Source organism: Tachysurus vachellii, chromosome 14 (assembly GCF_030014155.1).
Source record: "Tachysurus vachellii isolate PV-2020 chromosome 14, HZAU_Pvac_v1, whole genome shotgun sequence".
In the NCBI taxonomy this organism is placed as follows: Eukaryota; Metazoa; Chordata; class Actinopteri; order Siluriformes; family Bagridae; genus Tachysurus; species Tachysurus vachellii.
Window position 1 is genome coordinate 13,481,842 of NC_083473.1, and position 22,643 is coordinate 13,504,484.

Genomic DNA, 22,643 nt, shown 5'->3' on the forward strand with positions numbered 1-22,643 from the left:
TTACCGTCTCCCTGTTGATGTGATAAGTTCCATTGTTTGTTTTTGTAGCTTAAGATTGTAAACCTATGAATGGTCCTTTCCCATATATCAGAAAGTATATAATTTACATTGTCATTCACTTTAGTTTGACCTTCATCAGCAGTAAAGTGCACTGCAGCAGCCTGTCAGATCTTATACATGTTTAAGATCTGTTTCATGACTTGGAATAGTTTGGACCACGCTTTGAGTAATCGTTTTGCAATGAAGAAAAAAGTACATTTTATTACATTGTTATATATACACACATATATATATATAAAAATTCTAATGAGGTTCTGACCGTCGTCGAATCAGATTGGTCAGTAGGGCAGGTGACGTAGGCGCTTCCGCTGCTCTGCGGCCGGTTAGAAGGCGCCGGTGCGGTGCTCGAGTTCTCTACGAGCGGCCGGTAGAGGAAGACGGAGGCGCCATTTTGCGACGTGTTTAAATGTAAGGACTTTTTAATACAACGCTATCTTTCTGTTATTGTTTGTGACTGTTTACTTTTTCATAGATTAACCCTACTCTTAATATTATTACGGCGGTTAAGCTTGTTCTTTAGATTATTTTTATTTACTGCTCTGTTCCTGACTAGCAGGCTAACGCCGAAAGCTAACGCTGAAGCTAACGCCGCCGTTTGTCATTGAAAAGTGTAACGTAGCAAATAAGCCACACAGTTATGACGCCGTCTATTTATTTAGTTGTCACTGTGAATATTTAGTCGGTTATTGTATATTTTTTATATCAGCTGGGTCAGTTATTTGGTTTGTACTTTGGTTGTTAGCTACAGACACGATGTTTCCCAGCACGCTGCTACACCTGGCGCGGGCGAATCCGTTCAGCGCCCCGCTGTTCACGTTGCACAAGACGGAGGAACCTTCACAACCTACCGCTAACGGACAGACCCGCAGACTGGCAGCAGCTTCCGTGGCTGGTGGGTTGCCAGAAATCACGAGGTTTCAATTTCTACAATGAAAACACTGATTTTTTTTTTCTTCTTCTTTTCTTTCCAAGCTAATGTTGCTAATTTAAAGCTTGTAGCATAGCCGCTGTGGGTCAATTCATTCTAAGCTCTTTCTCTAGTTGTTGTAACTAATGAAGTAAAGTGACTTAATACCTCATCAGTGCTGTTTGTTTTTATACTATTTCTGTTTTTAATTGTTAACTTGATGCTTCAGTGGACGTCCGTTGCACTGGAGGTCGCAATTTAAAGGTCAGAATGTTAACGTTAGCAAGCTAACATTAGCAAATGGTCATATAGTAGCTTAGCATTAGCATGCTAGCTAGCCGGTGTAGATAGGTAGTGCAAAACCGTAATTTCCCATTTTCTTCCCTTTACTAGTCATTTATGGTGCGTTTATAGTTTCGTGTGATTCTTAATAATTTGTGACTGCCTGTTTTTTTTGCCAGTAAGATTCCAGGCCTGGTTGGAGTTTCCACGGAGGGCAACGAAGGACAAAGTTGGGTCAACCGATTATAGTACAAATCGTGGGGGAAACTTTATGACGCTTTGTTTAACAGTAATATGTGATGCTACACAGCCACTGAATATGAAATATCGAAGTGTCCTAGAGTACAGCGCGTTCCCATTAACGCGTCTCCCGCACATGACCGTCTGAGATATTGGACTTGTTAACAACGCGCAACGCCATTGGCTCGTTTCGAAACTGGGGGATCCTATTTAACATGAACTACACCGTAGTTACAGGAACTTTTCGTCCCAGCATATTAAAATGTATGTTGTAGTAGTTTTGGCAAGAGGTCTGGGTTGTAAAAGTACTTTCGGATCCTCTTTTGGATATTCAGTTTTCTAATATGACACAGTCTAAGACCTTTTAAAGTAGATTTTCAATGATCGAATGGGTGAGGATAGGGTTTAAAGGTCAGTGAGTTTGTTTTGCTGTTCTATAATGACCTCTCCATGACCTGTCCCTTCTGTTGGGTCACCAGAAGCAGTCGGTCAAGTTTAGTTTAGCTAAAATCATATGGATGAAAGTATTATTTTCTCGGAGGTGCTCCAGTAATGTTTTATATAGACATTCTAAGAGTGTCTGATGATTGTAATGCCATGTTTCTCTTCAGAGGGAGACAGCTGTGAATTTGGCTCACAGAAGTATTTCATCCTGTGTGGCTTCGGTGGGATTCTGAGTTGCGGCACCACACACACTGCGGTGGTGCCGCTTGACTTGGTTAAATGCAGGATGCAGGTCTGTTTGGGCATGAATACTAGTCATGTGGAGTGTGTGGCCCTGGCACTTACCCAGCATGTTACATATTGTGTTGTGATGCATGAGCATGTGTGTGTTGTGTTCCTCATATAACAGACTCTGGTGATAGCTGTGAGTTTGGTTCATCAAAATACTACGCACTCTGCGGCTTTGGGGGCATCTTGAGCTGCGGTATCACACACACCGCTGTAGTGCCCCTAGACTTGGTCAAATGTCGGCTTCAGGTCTGTATCTCTTTGAGGGGGAAAGAAAAGTTTAACTTGATGTCTTATTTATTTTAAGCAGGCATGAATAAAAGACCTATATTTGTATAACCATATTGGTATTTACTAACAAATTGATCAGAACAGTTCAATCTGACCTTTTTAGTATGTTTTGTGCATTTGCATTAAAGGTTGCATTTGGGTCACTTCATGCCTTCTTATGTAATTGTTCTACTGATCATCAATGAAATTATCATTTAAAAACCATATTTTCTGTTGGCATTTTAAAATGCATGTGTATTCCATTATCAACCTTGTAACATGGTGTGCACTTATCATAACCAACCAGTTCACAGAATGAAAGTGACCTTTTCATGTTTCTATATGTACTCAAGGAGCAGCTAAACTAATTGAATGTCTCATTTAGGTGGACCCTGCGAAGTACAAGAGCATCTTTAATGGATTCTCAGTCACAATCAGGGAAGATGGTATGCGGGGGCTTGCTAAGGGTTGGGCGCCAACATTCATTGGATACTCCATGCAGGGTCTCTGCAAGTTTGGCTTCTATGAGGTGTTCAAGATTGCGTATGGTGACCTGTTGGGAGAGGTGGGTTCCTCTGATGGGACAACCTAGTCTCACTACAAAACTAGTGGTCCCTTTTCACAATTGTCTGTACATTTCTTTAAATTGTTGTCCGATTGTTCACTTATTCATTTAAATAAAAATGAATAAAAACAAACAAATACAATTACCAACAAAGATCTTAGTGTTCCTGATAACAATAGCACAGAAAAAATGTGCATACATTAATCTTTACTAAAATTCCACTGCACACAAAGTAGTACTTTTTAGCATTAAAAGGTAACCAGTGTCAATTTGGTGTGCTCACAGTATAACCTGGTTTATAAACCTTATTTATTAGCAAATACCAAGTTGACTGTTAAGCTGCAGACTGCTTGTGTTTGTCTGTTTGTCTCAAAGTAGAAATTAGTCTACAATGAGTTTGTGGCCAAATTGTGTCTGTGTCTGAATCAGGCCACAATTTAATGTTCCTTGTTCTGCCTAAACAGGAAAATGCCTACATGTGGAGAACCTCTCTGTACCTTGCAGCCTCTGCAAGTGCTGAGTTCTTTGCTGATATAGCTCTGGCTCCAATGGAGGCATGTAAAGTGCGCATCCAGACCCAGCCTGGCTATGCTAACACCCTGAGGGAGTGTGCCCCCAAGATGTACGCTGAGGAGGGTCTCTGGGCGTAAGTATCCTTTCTTTATTTCCAAAAGACTTTCGAGGATTAAAACATGGTCTTGAGCAAAATTGCTGCACACGTTCCTTAGATCCACCTCTGGGGAATCCTTCAGCTCTGGTGCTGCTGCTTGTTTGAGAGCACAGCTCCAGGGTGTAGGTTCCCAGCAGCTTTTCTGGCTGTACAGTTGGAGGTGCTTGAGTCATTGGCGTGTGAGAGCAGTCTACCTGCTCCTTCAGCCAAGCTGCTGCCCTGGCTCCCACAGTGGACCTCACCAGGGTAGACGAGCTGGAGGGCGGACACAATAAACCAAGCTGTCTATCACTTTGTAGATAAAGATTCATACTATCTTGAGGCTTTTGTTTTTTGTTGTGTGTTTGAATTAAACTTGTAGCTGACAGATCCTGAGTATATGGTTCCAGATTTTGTGCTAATACTATAAGCAGGTTGCTTTCTACGGCTGCAATTATAAAAAAAATAGCATTTACATCTCTGGCAGCTGAGAAATTTGTTTTCCATGTTCCTTTTGGCAGTTTCTACAAGGGGGTGGTTCCTCTGTGGATGAGGCAGATCCCCTACACCATGATGAAATTTGCCTGCTTTGAGCGCACAGTTGAGCTGCTCTACAAGTATGTGGTACCCAAACCCCGCAGCGAGTGCAGCAAGCCAGAGCAGCTGGTCGTCACCTTTGTGGCTGGTTACATTGGTAAGCTTAGCTAATTATAGCCATGTTACACTGCTATTAGTACTAGGTTCACTTTATTGCTTTGTCTCAGTGTTTTCTTTGTTTTTTTATTTTAATAAACATGAGCTTAAATCATGTGTGCCACAACTGCTGTTTTGCATTAGAGGTAGGTGTAAAGATGTATTAGAATATTGACTGCTGTGGTTTTTATCTTCCTGTGTAGCTGGTGTTTTCTGTGCCATTGTGTCACACCCTGCCGACTCTGTGGTGTCTGTGCTGAACAAGGAGAAGGGAAGCACAGCAGCTCAAGTGCTGAAAAAGCTTGGGCCCAAGGGTGAGTACTTTACATTCTACTTTTAACGTTTACACTTAAAAAAGTGACATTAAGCAAATGTATACCACAAGGATGTCTGCCTGGTATAAGATTGCCTACTGTAGCTTGACTTGGCTATGTAATTTGGAAAGATCAAAATGAAGTTTCTGACTTAAATGCCCTGCTTTTCATACTGTGTAATGTGTTTGGGTTACATGGACCACACACTCCTTAGATCCACCTCTGGGGAGTCTTCCATCTCTGAGTGTCACAGCTCCCAGATAGAAGACTCTCAACAGCTTTTCTGGCTGTACAGTTGGAGGTGCTTGAGTCATTGGTGTGTGAGAGCAGTCTACCTGCTTCTTCAGCCCAGTATTTACCCTGGCTCCCATTAGTGGATTTCACCAGGGTAGACAAGCTGGAGGGCGGACAAGAACTTTAAGATGGGATGAATAGACCGTATTGCTGGTTTCCTCTGACTGTGCTGTTTCTTTTCAGGAGTGTGGAAGGGTCTAGTGGCCCGTATCATTATGATCGGTACCCTGACCGCCCTGCAGTGGTTCATCTATGACTCTGTGAAGGTGTATTTCCGCCTGCCCCGTCCCCCTCCCCCTGAGATGCCAGAGTCTCTGAAGAAGAAGCTGGGTCTTACAGAGTAGAGAACTGCTCATTCCTCTGTCCATCACGTTCCCACCTATTTTCTGTATTTAAGCTCCCACTGCTACACTGTTCCTCCCAGGCTGCTGCTCTGGTCATCTGGACACTGAGAGGGATTTCCTCTATGTATAGAGGTTTAGTTTCAATTATGACATGAGTGAACTCCATCTGGTTTTAAACTGTTTGTCAGTAGTATGATTAAAAAGACGACCTGAAATGTGTGAGGCTGTCTCTTTGTTTTAATGTCATTTTGCACATATTGTCCTCAACTACAATAACTGATATCCAGCCTTTGTTCCAAAAGTATTCCAAGTTCACACTCTTTGGAGTACAGTGCATTATTTGAATATTTATCAAGTACAAGGGATGAAATAAAGAATGTCCACTATTGATGATATTACATTGTCTTGAACTCCTTGATCTGTTTTTATGCTTCAGCACTATGGGTATCTAAGTGACTAGCTCATAAAACATTAAAAGTGTCTTTTTGATAAGAAGAAATGGGGGAAGATATTTTGCACTTAGTTTGTTTAATAGGTACTTGGTTACAATCATTTTGATTCAGAAATTTCCTTTTAGTCAAAAAAGAAAAATTTGTCCTTGAAGCTACAATTCTATGCAGCTCAAGAAGTTAAGGTTTTCTTTTCATGAATATGGATTTGAGGTGTTGTGTACAGGCATGCCATGCAAATTATATTCAAAAAACTGACCTGGTTGGCTTTAGTCCATTAAATCTGTGTCCTCTATAAAGCAAGAGATTCTCATTTGAAATAAAAAGCGATTTACATAAGCAACACAAATAACCAATGGCACAAAATACAGGCTATCCTTTTTATCAGTGGATTTAAAGACTTGATTTATGTGCTATTCAATCCTTGTGCTTCTAAATCTGACAATTCTTAAAACAAGCTAGATTAAATATGATGTATAATGTTCATCTGTTCTTGGGAAAAATAAAAACTATTTATACTATGGGTTCCTGAATATTTTACATTTATGGACCCCCTCAGTAGAAATGTATTCTATAAACAATTTTTTAAAAAGAATTTTGGGCCATGGATCCCACTCTCAGAATCGCTGGTGTATTCTGCAATTTACATAATGTATTACAAACTGGAATTATTTTAACCCTGAATTTAAGATCTCCTACCCTCTGTCCTATTTTTATGAGAATTAATTCTAAATTAATGACTAAATTCATGAGGATTAAATGCAATATAATTAAAAAATGTTAAGTGAATTTCTTTGTCAGTTTGTGAAGGCCAGAATTTGAGTAACAGCCATTCAAAATGCTATTCATTGGTCTTTGTTATACAGAGCAGGTCTCACTGGAAGAAAGTGTCATGGGATTACAGTAACACCATTAGCTGTCTGCCGACAAGGCTCACTGTTTTACTACACACAGTCCTCAGTGGAGGAGGCGTGGAGTCGCTGAGACTCAGCCCTCCTCACTTCTCTCCTCCTGCTCTGTCTCTGCTGCAGCTTTGAGGAATTGTTGCACAGCGACGCCAGCGCCGAAACACTGCAGTCACCTGCTCTCCTCTCAGCTGGCCTGCCATGTTTATTTCATGGTGGTATTTGTACCTGGGAGCTCAAAGAATCTACAGGGAAGGCAAGTGTTCAGATGATGTCTGTGCCAAGCTGCAATGCAGCTAAATGTTTGTGTGCAGTTTGTGTGTATTGAGAGAGCAGTGGGTTTGGGTCTCTGTCTTCCATAATGTGGGTGTGTCTTATATGTGACCTTGATGTAAGGAGATATCGAATGAGTTGTTTTTCAGAGGACAAAAAAGAGCTCACTAAATAAAAAAACCCCAAATGTAAAATACTGCACAGATATACTGTATATGATTCCCACTATAGCTGGTGATTTAAGTTAGAAATATTTTTAATGATTAAACTTTATCTGCATTTGTGTGTTTGTGTAAATACCGATAATATTGAAACCTGTTGATTTTGCTCAAGCAGAATGTGCACATCTTTTATTTCATTAACCAATGTGTGCCAACCATAAATCAAATAATGAATCTCTCAGACTCCTGCAAGTTTGTGTACATTTGCACTGATGCATGTAGTTTCTTTCTTTCAGTGCAAAACATGGCATCGGTGCTACAGAAGCTCATCACCCCCCTTGTCAGTGGAGCAGTTGAACCTCCCAGAAACAAGGTGACGGTGGTTGGAGTGGGTCAGGTGGGCATGGCATGTGCTGTCAGCATCCTGCTGCAGGTAAGACTTGTGGACTTCTGCACTCTTGCATAGTACTGTTTATACATTTAATGGTTACATAAACTCAGGTATGGAGAAGCTTCAATGTATGGTGTTTTTTTTTTTTTTTTTAAACAAACAGTTGTTAAAGTGGTCCCTTGCTGTCATAGAAATTATACACAGCTGAATGTAAAATAAGAAAATGTACTATTACTTGACGGACCATAGGCTGTTGTTGGCTTATGCAAGTGATTCAGTCTGACACTAAGTGATGACAGAAATGAAAAACAAAACAAACAGCAAAACTGGTACAAGAGAGGAGTTCAGAAAAGCAAAAACCTGAAATTTAATACTTCTCTTTGTTTAATCAGTAAATAATTACTGGTTTAAATAGTTAAATATTTAAGCTTTTACAGTAGACTGTGAAAGGCCTTTAAACGATTCTTAACTAATTAGGAATGCATGGAAATCAGACAGAAATTAGTGCTGCCACATTATAGCCTAGAGTTCCTGGTTTGATATTGAGCTTGAGTTACTGTTTATGCAGTTATTCACGTTCTTCCATGATTTCTCTGGGTTTCTTCCTCCCACCTCGCAAAAACATGCCAATGGTTTGGTTACCCTGAATTGTCCCTAGGTGTGAATGAGTGTGTGCTTGGTGTGCTTTGGTGGAGTAGGTGTACCAGGACCAGGCTGTATTGCTGCCTTACACCTAATCATCACCAGGAATGATTGAGATCCACTGTGATTCTAACCAAGATAATATGCATACTGAAGATGAATAAATGAGGTCAGACTGCTCTGCCTTCTATTGCTGTGTAGGAACTGGCTGATGAGCTGGCTCTGGTGGATGTGATGGAAGACAAGCTAAAAGGAGAGACGTTGGACCTGCAGCATGGAAGTCTCTTTTTCAAAACTCCTAAAATTGTCTCAGGAAAAGGTAAGTGTTACTAGTTAGCAGCATTACCGCATGACAATAGTTGTGACCAGTCCTGCTGTAATACAGGCAATTGTGCATTAAAAACCTTGACTGTAAAATGACTCTCAGTTGCTCATGTTTCCACAGATTACTCAGTGACAGCAAACTCACGCATTGTGGTGGTGACAGCAGGTGTACGCCAGCAGGAGGGCGAAAGCAGGCTTAACCTTGTCCAGAGGAACGTCAATGTCTTCAAGCATATAATCCCAAAAATAATCAAATACAGCCCCAACTGTATCCTTATTGTTGTGTCTAACCCAGGTACTCAAACAGCTTCTTGTAAATATAAAAGTTTGAAGGCAAAACTTTTACTTTGGTAATCCCAAGTCGGGTGTGTATGCAGTGGATGTTTTGACCTACGTAACCTGGAAGCTGAGCGGCCTGCCTAAGCACCGCGTCATTGGCAGCGGTACAAATTTGGATTCGGCACGTTTTCGGTACCTGATGGCTGAACGAATGGGACTTCATCCCAGCAGCTTTAACGGCTGGATTCTGGGAGAACATGGTGACTCTAGTGGTAAGACAGCAGACAGAATCACTATGTCTTTCTTTAAAGTTGTTTAAAGTTGTTCTGACACACACGGATGCTTGCAGATGCTTTTTTTAATTAGCAAGTTGTATGTATGAGGTGGCACAGGTTTCTGTTTTCTCTATGTGCACTTATTCATAGTTTAAGATTTTCCATTTGCTTACTAGTTCCTGTTTGGAGTGGTGCAAATGTAGCAGGTGTGAATCTCCAGAAACTGAACCCAGACATTGGCAAAGACAGTGACAAGGAAAGCTGGAAAGAAACTCATAAGTTAGTAGTTGATAGGTATGTTAATTTACATCAAATTTTAAAGTTTCCCATTTATCTGACCACCACAGAAGCTGTAATTATACAATTTTGTGCTTTTGTGTTGATTACCTGCAGCGCCTATGAGGTGATCAGACTGAAAGGCTACACGAACTGGGCTATTGGACTGAGTGTAGCAGATCTGATAGAGAGCCTCATTAAAAACCTGAACAGAGTTCATCCCATTTCTACTATGGTCAAGGTCAGTAGCTAATAAATTAAAAATGCACGTAGTACCTTGAAATGTTACTAGATTAAGCTACATATGATTGTCATATCAATGATATGACAATTTTTTAAATAAATCAATTTGACTGGATGTTGGTGAATCAGGATCTTCTTCTGTATGTATAAGCAAAAAAAAAGGAGGACAAAAAATCCAAAACTGGACTGTGAGCAGTTTGTAAACATTTATTTTTGTTGCTCAGTATTTGGTTGCAGTTTTCTTAAAAACTCCTTCCCTGTTCCCCTCTACAAAATTGTTTGCACAGTGTCCTGTTAGTTGGAGAGCAATGTTGAGCTCTCATCAGTCACCGCACACGGGTTAGGGTCAGGATTCTGACTGGGACGTTCAAAGACATTTTATTTATTTGTGGCGTTCTCCTGAAAATGCACTTCCTTTAACGTTGTGCTTTTGAGACAGGAACTCCTTATCGGCACTGACCAGACTGTCAGTTTTACTGCTAAAAAGCATCTGCATAACCAGTGACAGCTGGTCATCATATCCAATGTAGAGTGCTAAAAAGCAAACCAACTATCTGTAACTCTGTGCTATTGTTAGGAAATCACTAATTTAGCTAGCACTTTCATGCAAAATGTTGTGTAATTTGTGCTCATTTAACCCCTTTTAGACCAGCCAGCGTTATCCATAACAATTCTCTACATTGCAGTCTGATCATAACAATAATAACAATAATAATAAACCATATAAGATTCAGGCCACAAATACCAGTTTAACTTTTAAAGCCTGAAAGTTTCACCTGCTCTGAGACCAGCTTTAATATATCTCATTTCATTACGTGCTTGGAGAAGTAACATAAGGTGCTGCAAAGTCAAATTTAGCCTTAGAATTACAAAAGGAATGAATCCAAATAATTTTAATCCAACAATTTTGCTTTTTCATTTTTAATACATAGTAGAAAATCATTTTCCCCTTTTCATTTTACATGTTTTTGGGGTTAAATACATTCCTGAAAAAAAGCAAATGCTTTCATATTTATGGCACTTGACCCTTATCCAAAGCAACCTACAAATTAGGTCATTTTTATACAGCTGCGCAGTTGAGGGTTAAAGGCCTTGCTTAAGGGCCCGGGAATGGCATTTTGGTGATCCTGGGATTTGAACACACAACCTTCCGTATCAACAGTCTAACATTTTAACCACTGAGTTTCCACTTCACTTTTTTCCCCCCACAGGGGATGTATGGCATCAGTGATCAGGTGTTCCTGAGCCTGCCGTGTGTGTTGAACAGCACAGGAGTGAGCAGTGTGATCAACATGAACCTGAATCAGGACGAGGTGTCTCAGCTGAAGAAAAGTGCAGACACACTGTGGAACATTCAGAAAGACCTGAAAGATCTGTAGGAGTTCAAGCAAGCAAGTTCACAAGCTTTTCAAGCAAACATCTTGACTAATACAGCAGCTTTAGTAGGTTTGTCATTGATCTCCTGCTTCTAACACTAATATGAGCAGATGTTGGACTAGATGCAACTCTCATCTGCTATGTGCAATCAACGTGTAAATTGTATGTACACTAATCTGATTAATTTGTTCTTGATTGTGTGAAAATAAAGAATCAAACAGTATTTACAGACATTGAGTTTTATTAAACTGTTGCTGTCTCTGTGTAAAAAATGTACATCGGTCTTATACATTACTTAAAATACGTATTTACATGTAGTACTGTGTGTTTCACAAAGGCTACTAATTCCTCACTGAGCCAGTAACATGATGAGGTTGGTGGCTCATTCAGCGTGCTGTTCTTGCGTCCCGTTTCAATACAGCACACTCTTAAAAGCAGTTGGCACCTGAACAAGCAGAATTCCAGTAACACCATCATACATAGAGATCATTCAACATTTCTGTAACAGCGGCATAAAGAAAGCTAAGAGTGAAGTAGCAAACTTCTGTTCCTCCCACAGCAGATTGTTCAAAACCAGAAAGTAGGCACACCATCATAACGCGCCCTCTATTGGTAGAAATCTGTGTTACCTCTCTGACGGCGGCAGTGCAGCAGAGAAAGTGGCCGAGCACAATTTGGGCTGTTGATCAGTTTCCAGAAATAACAGCTCTCTGCTGGTCACGTTGCTTTTACAAGGTGACTACATGTGCCACATAAAAGCACTGCCTTTTCTCAAACGTGAGAAAGTCTCATTTCAGATATTCACTGGTTGCTGATAAGGGCGTTGAGTAACAAATAAGATTGAGGAATTTAAATAAGTGTTGACACAGAGAAAAAATTTAAATGGACTTTTGTTGTTATACCATGGCGTTGCTTTCACCAACTTTGTCCACCAACTAAAAAAAAAAAAACATACAAAGCCATTATTCATCTTGATATTTTTAAAGAAAATCAACTGCAAGGATTTTCAGATGCATCTGATTTAATCCAATCAATTAAATGATTAGGTGTGCCTATTCAGTGAGATAAACAAAATACATTTTTATGTTTCTGCCAGTCAACATAATAAAGCTGATCATAAAAATATCATCATCATCATTAGTCTGTATTATCTTGTATAGTATAGTGTTATGTCTGTACTTTTGAGAGTCACAAACAGCTGGAACCAAATTCCTTGTGTGTCAACACACTTGGCCAATAAACCTGATTCTGATAACTGTTACTTATGTAAAGTTGGTATTTGTTTTATTGTCCTGCTACATGCACCACACCTGCCAGTGTATGTGAAGGTCAGAAGATTTCACAGGAGATATATTTAATGTATAATTTTCTCAGTTATTAAAGGCTGTGTCCTGCATCCACTAGTCAGTGTATAGCCACAGATGTAAAACATTCATCCTTTTACTCAATTTATTCTAAACATGGATATGTTTCTGAAATTCCAATGCAAAAAAGTTATGTGCAGTATTTACCCCACTGATGCCAGGGAGATTAAGCAGTGAACCGAGAATGGGTATTCTTCTGATGAAGCCAACTGCCACTGGGAAGAAGCCCCTACAGCACACACAGAGTGGTGAAATGTTGGGTTCAAATAACTGGCAGCTGCATAACAGCACCATAAGCCATACATAACCACTTCCTGAAAGCTTAGAAGTTTATACTGTTCAGCCTTTTCAAAACTTAATCCATAAGACATTATAATGTATGACATGCGACATACTGAACGTCTGCCATGGCCATTATAATCATTACTTCCTCGCTGTCCTTTGTGGCAGATAAAGGCAGCCAACTGAGGTACTGAAGGTAGATCTTAAGCTTCTAAGGGAAATTAACTGATTAAAATGTCCAAACTACAGCTGCAAACAGCTGTAAGGAATATGGCTAAAGTGAATGTGAACATTGCAGTATCTAGCTTTCCCAAACTCACCTGAAAAGGAGGAAGAAGCCATAAATCTCCAGTACAACACCAATAATCGGCCATCCAATCAACACCACAAACACTCCTCCCAGAAAGAAACTTGTAGCTTTTACTTTGTGTCGCTGAAAGAAGAATCTGAAAGTGCGCTCCAGACCAATAACAAATGACAAGCCTGCAACAAACAAGATCTACACACACACACACACACACACACACACACACATTTACTCAGGACAATCTGGTAACGGTATAGTCTTGGAGTTACTCAGATTTTGGTTCAAAAAGTCTTCTAGCACACTCACATTTCCTATGGCCAACAGAGCTTTATCGAAGAACAGGATCATCCCAAAGAAAAGGAAAAACACGCCGAAGCCTGTTAATCCCATTCCGATTTCTATTCAAACAGAGACAACTTTCTTGAGCATAGACAGTCATATAAATCACATTCAGCACTGAAGATACACACACACACACACACACACACACACACACAGCAGGTAAAATAAGTATTTAACACAATCACCATTTTTCTCAGTAAATTTATTTCTAAAAAGGTGATATTGACATGAAATTTTCACCAGATGTTGGTAACAACCCATTCAATCCACACATGCAAAGAAATCAAACCATAGGTGTCTGTAAATTAAGTTATGTTTAATAATGTTAAATGACACAGGGAAAAAGTATTGAACACGCTTACTGAAACATATTTAATACTTTGTACAAAAGCCTTTGTTGGTAATGACAGCTTCAAGACGCCTCCTGTATAGAGAAACGAGTTGCATGCATTGCTGAGGTGTCTTGGCCCATTCTTCCACACAAACAGTCTACAAATCTTGAAGGTTCCGTGGGCCTCTTCTATGAACTCTGATCTTTAGTTCTTTCCATAGATTTTCAATGGGATTCAAGTCAGGTGATTGCTGGGCCATTCTAGCAGCTTTATTTTCTTTCTTTGAAACCAGTTGAGAGTTTCCTTGGCTGTGTGTTTGGGATCACTGTTTTGCTGAAATATCCACCCTCGTTTCATCGTCATCATCCTGGTAGATGGCAGCAGATTTTTATCAAGAATGTCTCTGTACATTTTCCCATTCATCCTTCCTTCAATTATATGAAGTTTGCCAGTACCGTATGCTGAAAAACAGCCCCACACCATGATGTTCCCACCTCCAAACTTTACTGTTGGTATGGTGTTTTTGGGGTGATGTGCAGTGCCATTTCTTCTCCAAACATGGTGTGTATTATGGCATCCAAAGAGTTCAATTTTGGTCTCATCTGACCAGACTATATTCTCCCAGTATTTCACAGGCTTGTCCAAATGTTGTGCAGCAAACTTTAAACAAGCTTCAAAATGTCTTTTCTTCAGCAGTGGAGTCTTGCATGGTGAGGGTGCATACAGGCCATGGCAGTTGAGTGCATTACTTATTGTTTTCTTTGAAACAACTGTACCTGCTGATTCCAGGTCTTTCTGAAGCTGCCCACAAGTGATCCTTGGCTCTTGGACAACACTTCTGATAATTCTTTTCACTCCTCTGTCAGAAATCTTACGAGGAGCACCTGGTCATGACCTGTTTATGGTGAAATGATGTGCTTTTCCACTTATGGATTATGGACCCAACAGTGGTCACTGGAACATTCAGAAGTTTTGAAATCCTTCTGTAACCAATGCCATCAGAACGTTTTGCAACAAAAAAGTTGCAAAGTTCTTGAGAGAGTTCTTTGCTTTTACCCATCATGAGATGTTTCTTGTGTGATACCTTGCTAATGAGACCTTTTTATAGGCCATCAGTTTGGACAGAACCAGCTGATATTAATTTGCATTGACAAGGGGCAGGATTGCTTTCTAATTACTGATTGTTTTGGCTTTCCATGCCTTTTTGCACCTCCCTTTCTTCATGTGTTCAATACTTTTTCCCTGTGTCATTTAACATTATTAAACATAACTTAATTTACAGACACCTATGGTTTGATTTCTTTGCATGTGTGGATTGAATGGGTTGTTACCAACATCTGGTGAGAATTTCATGTCAATATCACCTTTAGAAATACATTTACTGAGAAAAATGGTGACGTGTTCAATACTTATTTTACCCGCTGTATACATACACACACTGTATACATAAACACAAACACACACTGTATACATAAACACACACACTGTATACATAAACACAAACACACACACTGTATACATAAACACAAACACACACTGTATACATAAACACACACACTGTATACATAAACACACACACTGTATACATAAACACAAACACACACACTGTATACATAAACACAAACACACACACTGTATACACAAACACACACTGTATACACAAACACACACACTGTATACACAAACACACACACTGTATACACAAACACACACACTGTATACACAAACACACACTGTATACATAAACACACACACACTGTATACATAAACACACACACACACACATACATATATATATATATACATATACATACACATACACATACACATACACATACACATACACTAACATTCCCCTGCCACACTTCCTAACCCTAGACGTTTATGTTTTTAAGCTTTTAGTTGTATGTTTAAGGCTCTAGTCGCTTGTGGCAGAAGTCTGCTTGTTTCCCTCAGGCCGCTGCGCCATGATGGCTTTCATTCATTCAAACTACCGTCACATCGCGACCATTAAAGTCCTCCAGCGCCTATTCGGCTAATGCTAGTTAATCATGAGATAAACACAATGAAGGGTCACTCACTCTGCGAGTCTGTTAAGGAGATCATTTTGCAATCTATAAACTTCCGTGTGAGCAGAAATCAAAGCGAAACGCCGCACCGTCATATGTCGGCAATCGCCACGTCTTCCGGAAACACGTAACCACGCAACACTCTGGAGCATTTGGAGAGTTATTTCTGCGCTGCAATTGCGCAATAATTGACAAGATTTGTCTGTAAAATAAGCGACTTAAATTAAGCTTATATTAGTATTTACTCACGATAAAACCCTGGAAATCATATTATCTTGACATGTAAACAATTTATTGATAGATAATCGGTGTATTAATTAAAACACCATGGCGTATTTTTAACGTCTTCATGGTAGCCTCGATATAGAGTTGACCGTCCTGAACTCATAGCGTGATTTAAACGCTGCTTTTGTGGGAAATGTAGTTTATTTGTTTTCTATTTACTACGGCGGTGAACGGGAAAACACAACAGTATGGACTACAACATCCATAAAACCTTAAACGCGAACCTAAAATGAACGCGTCCATTGACAGTTTTTGCTCTCATTGACTAGTTTATGACAACATGCCACTAGGATTAGTGTAGTTTTTGTGTTGACGTTTTCACCCCTTTGTACAACAGTCTTTAACGCGTCTGAAGATGAACACGGTGTTTGCAGTGGCTTTGGTGTTTGTGGGCTGCTGCAGTAATGTTGTGTTTTTGGAAGTTTTAGTGAGGTCTGTGTAACTTCTGCTTATTTAACTGTGGCTTTATATGTTATCTATGTGCTTTGTAATGGGTATATATTTAATAACAAAGGTATCTGTTCCCTATCAGATCATATATCAGGTTACTGACCTATGAAATGAATCTTAACCTGACTTACTTTTCTATTTGAACTGTTTAGAGATTTCCCAGGATGCGGAAACATTGTTACTTTTGCCCAGTTTGTTTTTATTGCCCTGGAGGGATTCATCTTCCAGACAAATTTCGGACGCAAGAAACCAGCCATACCAATCAGGTACTCAAAAACACTGTGAAAAACCTGCACACACACATACATATACATACACACACATACACATATACACATACATACATACATACACATATACACAGGGATACACACATATATTGAATGAAGAAACCAGCAAGAAACCAGCCATACCAATCAGGTACCCAAAAACACTGTAAAAAACCTGCACACACACATACATATACATACACACACATACACATATACACATACATACATACATACATACATACATACATACATACACATATACACAGGGATACACACATGTATTGAATGAAGAAACCAGCAAGAAACCAGCCATACCAATCAGGTACTCAAAAACACTGTGAAAAACCTGGGACCTGGGAGCTCAGTGGTGTTCAGGTGTTGGATCATTGATCAGAAGGTCATGAATCCCAGAGCCACCATGCTGTCACTCCCGGGGTCCTTGAGCTCTTAACCCTTAATTGCTCAGCTGTATTTGAGATCAATGTAACCTGGATAGCTGAATCACTGGCTATTTTCAAACAATGGTTGAAGACCTACTTATTCATGAAACACTTCAACTAGCACTTCCTTCCTTGTTTTTTTGCACACATATATTTGTATAAATTTGAACAATGTTTTAGACTCATGGTATATTAAGTATGTAACCTAGTGACCCAGAGTTAATGTATAGACATTAAAGACTTAAGCACCTTTGTACGTCGCGCTGGATAAGGGCATCTGCCAAATCCCATAAATGTAAAAAGACATTACAGCCTAAATTCTTATAGTAGTACTACAGCCCACCGTGGCACTTGATAATTACTGGCAAATATATACACAAAAATAAACCTATTTCTTTTTATGTTACATTGTGTTAAATTGGTGCAGCTTTCTATAAATGTGCATCGATTTATTCCTTCATTCATTCGTCTTCAGCAAACTACTTTATCCTGGTCAGGCTTGCAATAAATCCATAGCTTATTTCAGTTTCTCTCACTGTGAATACACACACACACACACACACACACACACACACACACACACACACACACACACATGCAAAAACACATGCAAAAAAGTCAAGCTGCTCAAACTTGTATACCCTCTTTGCCTGCTAGTAAATACTGGTACAAAGGAGGAAGCAGTTTCTGAATTACTACTAATAGAAAATGAAAATAAGAACAGTATGGCAATTATAACAATTTAGTAAGAAATAAAGAAGTTGTAAAATCATTTACCAGCTACAAAAGATGGTGTGCCAGTTCGAGCATCTCAACCTGTGCTGCTTTGGCAGCGGATACGATAGCTCAGAACAAGCTTATGTTTTCAGCAAATATTTTTATTGGTCCAGAAATAATAAGTGTGTTAATGCTCTACTATGTATTTTGTTTCTTTATAGAAACTATGTGATAATGGTGACCATGTTCTTCGCTGTAAGTGTTATAAACAACTATGCCCTGAACTTCAACATCGCAATGCCACTGCACATGATCTTCAGATCTGTAAGTCTCACACATCTGTTCAGTAATCCATCAATTTGCAGTCACCTTTTTGAACAGGATCAGAATATAAACCATATAAATGACATTTCTTTTCTTGCAGGGCTCCTTAATAGCAAACATGATACTGGGTATCATCATATTGAAAAAAAGGTAGGCTAGATAAGCTTCTTTATTTTTATTATCTTTATTATTTTTGGGTTTGTGCATGTGTTTTTCTGCCTTCACAGCTTTTTAGTAAGGATCAAATTCATAGAATTAGATGGTCTTAATTTTTGGGTTTTTTTTATCCACACTGGATGAACATCTTGTTGAAAGTTAACCTCCTGGAAGAGCAACCATAATTCCATTAATCTCCACAAAAGCCTCAGAACCACAAACAAAAGCTTTTCTTTTGGAAAATGAAATGAATCTGTGTAATTCTTATTAATTCTTTTACAAACATTACAAACATGAATTTAGAATTTAGATGCATTTTGAATGTATATACTCACACTCTTGCTATGTATCTACAGATACGATTTCTTTATTCATTTCTTAGTTTCTATTTCAATTCCATTCCATTCCATTTTGGTATATTTACATTCAATTGCTCACTGTTTTGTTTAATATTAATATGAACCATTTGAATATTTTTGAGCATGGACATCCTTACCAATGTGCTGTTTTGTCTCTGGTTCAGGTATTCATCAAGTAAATACCTTTCCATATTTTTGGTATCAGTAGGCATCTTTATCTGTACCATCATGTCTGCCAAACAAGTGGTAAGTACCTGGACCGATGTTTTACCATCTTTTTTTCTTAGTGGTATAAAGTTGTATATCTCATTCTTAGTTTTGCAAAGATGTATTTGCCTTTGTTAGATTGTTTTCCTTAACATCTTTTTGCTAGAGTGCTGAAAAGGCTGCTACACAAGAGGAAGGAATGTATATCTTCTTGCATTGGCTTTTAGGTATCTGTCGGTCTATGCATCTTTTATGTTGTTGCAATATAACAACAGGTTTTTAGAAAATGTTTAAAAGACTACACCGGTGTACAGGCCTGAAGTTTTTTTTATTTTTTTATTTAAGGTATTGGTATGCTGACCTTTGCCCTAATAATGTCTGCTTTAATGGGCATTTTTCAAGAGACTCTGTACAAGCAGTATGGCAAGCACTCGAAGGAGGCTCTCTTCTATAATGTAAGTGAAATATTCTGTGACGTATTAGATCAGAGGTTGCATTTACACCTGGTCTCGTGTGATCAGATCAAAAGCAAACGAATCGTCTGTGTCTCCGTTGCTTGTACCTCACAGCGTCAGACTTAGTGATAAATGCGTGTAGCATGATTAATATGCCATTTGTGTTCCATTTTGAATATGTAAGAAAATGGAAAGTAAAGATTAAATACATTTACTCTTGAAGTAAATAAAGCAGACAAAGGCAGCTTGTTACCAAGAAAAGTTCCATCATTAGACATTTACCTTAAAGGATAGCTTACAGCTCCTGTCTCCATCCATTCATGTAAATGTATGTAAATGTAAAGTAAACCTCCTTACTGAAATCTTCAAAATATCAATGATAAAATGTTTTTGTTTAATAACAAACGTTTTAATCTGTTTATTTATTAAACTTAAATTATGTGGAGGATCCATTTCTGTGGAGGATCCATCTCCACTATAAAAATTAGATTAGCACAAGTGCATTCATTAAAAACTTGACACGATTTTATGTGGATTATAGCTGTAGTCTCTAAGCCATGCTGTTATAGAAAATGAATCAACAAATGATTTAAAGGAGCAGATCTGAGAATTCAAGCACCATGGTAAAAATCATAAATATCTGATTATAATTTTACATTTCATATCACACTCAGGATTTTGAACTGTTTACACACATAACAAATTAAATAATGCCACAGGTGTGAATGTGGCATCAAATTTACGATGTATGGATTTTCTGGTCCAGTTCTTTGCCAGTAAAGTTTCTTTGCTTTTTTCAGCATTGCCTGCCATTGCCAGGGTTTCTGTTGCTCTCAACTGACATCTATAGCCATGCTGTACTCTTCAGTCAAACCAGTGAGTCTTACTACCATTTATATTAGGGCTGTCAATAGATTACATTTTTTAATCGTGATTAATTGCACGCTTTTTGTGTGATTAACTGTGATCAATTGCACACTTATAGTGAAATTAAACATACACTATTTTGTTTAACATGTTTATTTTTTGACAACATTTTAACATTCCAGAGCGATGTACAAATGTGCTCTATCGATGTCTCTATCATTGAATACATTAATTCAGGTTCACTAGGTTACAGACTTAAGATACCATGAGCCTAAAACACTGTTCAGAGTTGTTTTTTTTTAATAAATACACACATACAACAAACAGGTTAGAAAGTGTTATTTTTATTACTATGTGAATAATGCTAGCAGATATTAACTCTTATTCCTCTAAGTGTCTTATTGTCATTTTCTTGAAGCTCCTGTGGAAATCCCTGTGATTGGTCAAAGTGTGCCAGTTATGTGGTTGCATTTAGGAATGAATGTTATCACCCAGTATCCTTTGACATATGTCAATATTTTCATATATGTATATATATATATATATATATATATATATATATATATATATATATATATATATATATATATATATATATATATATATATATATATATATATATATATATATATATATACATGTATGTATACATACTGATCAGCCATAATATTAAAACATTCCTGATGAATTACTTTGTAGTGTGGTGTAACACATTATCCTGCTGAAAGAGGCCACTGCCATTAGGGAATATAGTTGCCATGAAGAGGTGTAGTTGGTCTGCAACAATGTTTAGGTAGGTGCTACGTGTCAAATTAACATCTACATGAATGGCAAGATCCAAGGTTTCACAGCAGATCATTTGCCCAGAGCATCAAACTTCCTCTACCTGTCTCCTGGTACCATCATTTGCCATGGTGAATGACCCCATTGAAAGGTGCCATTGTACCAAGGTAATCAATGTTATTCACTTCACCTATTAGTGTTTTAAATGTTATGGCTGATGGGTGTATACCAACACACACACACAAGATGCGCTATTGCTCTGCTTAAACATCCATCTGTCATTACAGAACCTTTTAACATTATCAGTTAATTCAGTCCTTAACGCTGCTTCTTCCTCAGATATGTATGCATTCGGGGTGTATTCATCCTAACCACAGAGTGTACCTCCCTTACTGTTACACTAGTAGTGACTCTGCGTAAATTCCTGAGCCTCATCATCTCTATATTGTACTTCCGGAATCCATTCACAGCCTGGCACTGGGTTGGCACAGCTGTGGTCTTCATGGGGACCCTGCTCTACACTGAGGTGTTGCCCAGCATCCACAGGGCAGTTAAAAGAGAGAAACCAAGCATGAAGACAGAGTAAAAATGATGAGCACAACAAAATACCTCTGTGTGTGTGTTTGTTTGTTTGTGTGTGAGAGTGTGTGTGTGTTTGTGTGTGTGTGTTTGTGTGTGTGAGTGAACCCTCATGCCTATGAGCATTTTTGGATAGCAGATTCTATCACTGCTATGAAAGTTCTTTATTCGTTTAAAATTCTCTGAGGCTGTATTTTAGAAAAAGGCAAATTTCATTTTCGTGTTCAGGAAAATTACTGGGGTTTGGCCTAGATAGGGGATTAAACTTTTAGAACAGAAATGTGTAGTGCAGACTTTAGTCGGCTTGTATGTAATGTATACATTTTATGTCTCAGGATTTTATTGTTTACTTGTGAGTCTCAAGATGAGTCTTAATGTCCCTGATAAAGCATTGTTTTAAAGCCCTCATCTAAATCGCATTTCCACCTCTTTCTGTTGCTATAATAAAATTACCCCATTTTTATTATTCTACGGTGTGTTACTCATCATTTGTTGTCCATCTACTTGTTGCCCTGTTTCTAAGTGAATATTGTTGGCTGCTCAGGTAAGATACAAACACAAGTCAGGAATAAAACACAAATTGTTGGCTGGGTTTTTATAGGAAAATAGAGTAACAATGTCTTACATGAAGTTACTATTACAACACTGAAGTGGGTGTTAACAGTAACTTTCTGTAATTGTTTGTTATAACAGCAATAAACAGGGAGCTTACCAGCCTGTCTTTTTTCCCCATTTGAAGTAAATAAGACAAAATAGTGGAATGCACCAATTGCTTTGTCCCATGGTGGAACCTTAGTGAGATTGAAAAAGCTCTGACATGTAAGACTCCTTCCAAAAATGTTAAATAAACATCTCCTAATTAAAATCTTTACCATATCAACTAGTATAGTCTTTTTTGTTATCTTTAGCCTTATTATTTGTTTCTATCAATTATGAGCTGTTACTTTTGAGTCTATATAGCATTAGAACAAGGTCATTTAAATAAACCTGTGATTTGAGTTACAGTTAAATTATCGTCAGAACTGCTGTTATAGAAAATTAATCAACACCTGACCAATCAGAATAGAGAATTCAACAGATTGGTTGCTCGTCTTTTGAAACTGGAAAA

The 22,643-nt window shown here is 38.4% G+C and overlaps 4 protein-coding genes and 2 non-coding genes across 7 annotated transcripts; 5 read left to right on the forward strand and 1 right to left on the reverse strand.

The window, feature by feature from the left end:
* Positions 1–328: 328 nt before the first annotated feature.
* Positions 329–5,745, forward strand: slc25a3b (solute carrier family 25 member 3b). 2 transcript variants are annotated; one of them, XM_060886586.1, is made up of 8 exons: positions 329–468; positions 803–952; positions 2,101–2,225; positions 2,877–3,056; positions 3,521–3,702; positions 4,227–4,399; positions 4,602–4,712; positions 5,190–5,745. In XM_060886586.1, the coding sequence occupies exons 2-8, from the start codon at positions 814–816 to the stop codon at positions 5,348–5,350; spliced, it is 1,071 nt and encodes a 356-aa protein (XP_060742569.1). In that variant the 5' UTR covers positions 329–468; positions 803–813; the 3' UTR covers positions 5,351–5,745. The 2 variants fall into 2 exon arrangements, with proteins under 2 accessions (XP_060742569.1, XP_060742568.1); XM_060886585.1 differs by lacking the exon at positions 2,101–2,225 and adding an exon at positions 2,343–2,470.
* On the forward strand, positions 3,771–3,997 carry LOC132857598 (small nucleolar RNA SNORA53). The gene has a single exon (XR_009649592.1). It is a non-coding gene; the product is annotated as a small nucleolar RNA SNORA53 (small nucleolar RNA).
* On the forward strand, positions 4,913–5,125 carry LOC132857597 (small nucleolar RNA SNORA53). The gene has a single exon (XR_009649591.1). It is a non-coding gene; the product is annotated as a small nucleolar RNA SNORA53 (small nucleolar RNA).
* Positions 5,746–6,820: 1,075 nt separating the features above from the next.
* Positions 6,821–11,176, forward strand: ldhbb (lactate dehydrogenase Bb). Its single transcript, XM_060886475.1, has 8 exons — positions 6,821–6,960; positions 7,435–7,571; positions 8,373–8,490; positions 8,617–8,790; positions 8,873–9,046; positions 9,226–9,343; positions 9,443–9,566; positions 10,780–11,176. Exons 1-8 carry the CDS (start codon positions 6,906–6,908, stop codon positions 10,945–10,947), a joined length of 1,068 nt encoding a protein of 355 aa, XP_060742458.1. The 5' UTR covers positions 6,821–6,905; the 3' UTR covers positions 10,948–11,176.
* Positions 11,169–15,809, reverse strand: golt1bb (golgi transport 1Bb). The gene is made up of 5 exons (XM_060886477.1): positions 15,654–15,809; positions 13,205–13,296; positions 12,912–13,090; positions 12,457–12,538; positions 11,169–11,880 (listed from the first exon to the last, which is right to left on the reverse strand). The coding sequence occupies exons 1-5, from the start codon at positions 15,676–15,678 to the stop codon at positions 11,842–11,844; spliced, it is 417 nt and encodes a 138-aa protein (XP_060742460.1). The 5' UTR covers positions 15,679–15,809; the 3' UTR covers positions 11,169–11,841.
* A 323-nt stretch (positions 15,810–16,132) lies between these two features.
* On the forward strand, positions 16,133–22,001 carry slc35b4 (solute carrier family 35 member B4). Its single transcript, XM_060886476.1, has 10 exons — positions 16,133–16,358; positions 16,529–16,642; positions 18,027–18,129; positions 18,230–18,279; positions 18,809–18,890; positions 19,018–19,078; positions 19,197–19,306; positions 20,107–20,182; positions 20,592–20,667; positions 21,296–22,001. Exons 1-10 carry the CDS (start codon positions 16,282–16,284, stop codon positions 21,540–21,542), a joined length of 996 nt encoding a protein of 331 aa, XP_060742459.1. The 5' UTR covers positions 16,133–16,281; the 3' UTR covers positions 21,543–22,001.
* Positions 22,002–22,643: the final 642 nt, after the last annotated feature.

Excerpts from the sequence above, each read along its gene's own strand:
- slc25a3b (XM_060886585.1), top strand. The coding sequence starts at position 814 with ATGTTTCCCAGCACGCTGCTACACCTGGCGCGGGCGAATCCGTTCAGC. Across the intron at positions 4,400-4,601 it reads CTTTGTGGCTGGTTACATTG|CTGGTGTTTTCTGTGCCATT; the intron begins GTAAGCTTAGCT and ends CTTCCTGTGTAG. Across the intron at positions 4,713-5,189 it reads GAAAAAGCTTGGGCCCAAGG|GAGTGTGGAAGGGTCTAGTG; the intron begins GTGAGTACTTTA and ends GTTTCTTTTCAG.
- ldhbb (XM_060886475.1), top strand. The coding sequence starts at position 6,906 with ATGTTTATTTCATGGTGGTATTTGTACCTGGGAGCTCAAAGAATCTAC. Across the intron at positions 8,791-8,872 it reads TATTGTTGTGTCTAACCCAG|TGGATGTTTTGACCTACGTA; the intron begins GTACTCAAACAG and ends GTGTGTATGCAG. Across the intron at positions 9,344-9,442 it reads CATAAGTTAGTAGTTGATAG|CGCCTATGAGGTGATCAGAC; the intron begins GTATGTTAATTT and ends GATTACCTGCAG.
- golt1bb (XM_060886477.1), bottom strand. The coding sequence starts at position 15,678 with ATGATCTCCTTAACAGACTCGCAGA. Across the intron at positions 13,091-13,204 it reads CTCTGTTGGCCATAGGAAAT|ATCTTGTTTGTTGCAGGCTT; the intron begins GTGAGTGTGCTA and ends GTGTGTGTGTAG. Across the intron at positions 11,881-12,456 it reads ATCTCCCTGGCATCAGTGGG|TTGGTGGACAAAGTTGGTGA; the intron begins GTAAATACTGCA and ends TTTTTTTTTTAG.
- slc35b4 (XM_060886476.1), top strand. The coding sequence starts at position 16,282 with ATGAACACGGTGTTTGCAGTGGCTTTGGTGTTTGTGGGCTGCTGCAGT. Across the intron at positions 16,643-18,026 it reads AAACCAGCCATACCAATCAG|AAACTATGTGATAATGGTGA; the intron begins GTACTCAAAAAC and ends GTTTCTTTATAG. Across the intron at positions 19,079-19,196 it reads CTTCTTGCATTGGCTTTTAG|GTATTGGTATGCTGACCTTT; the intron begins GTATCTGTCGGT and ends TTTTTATTTAAG.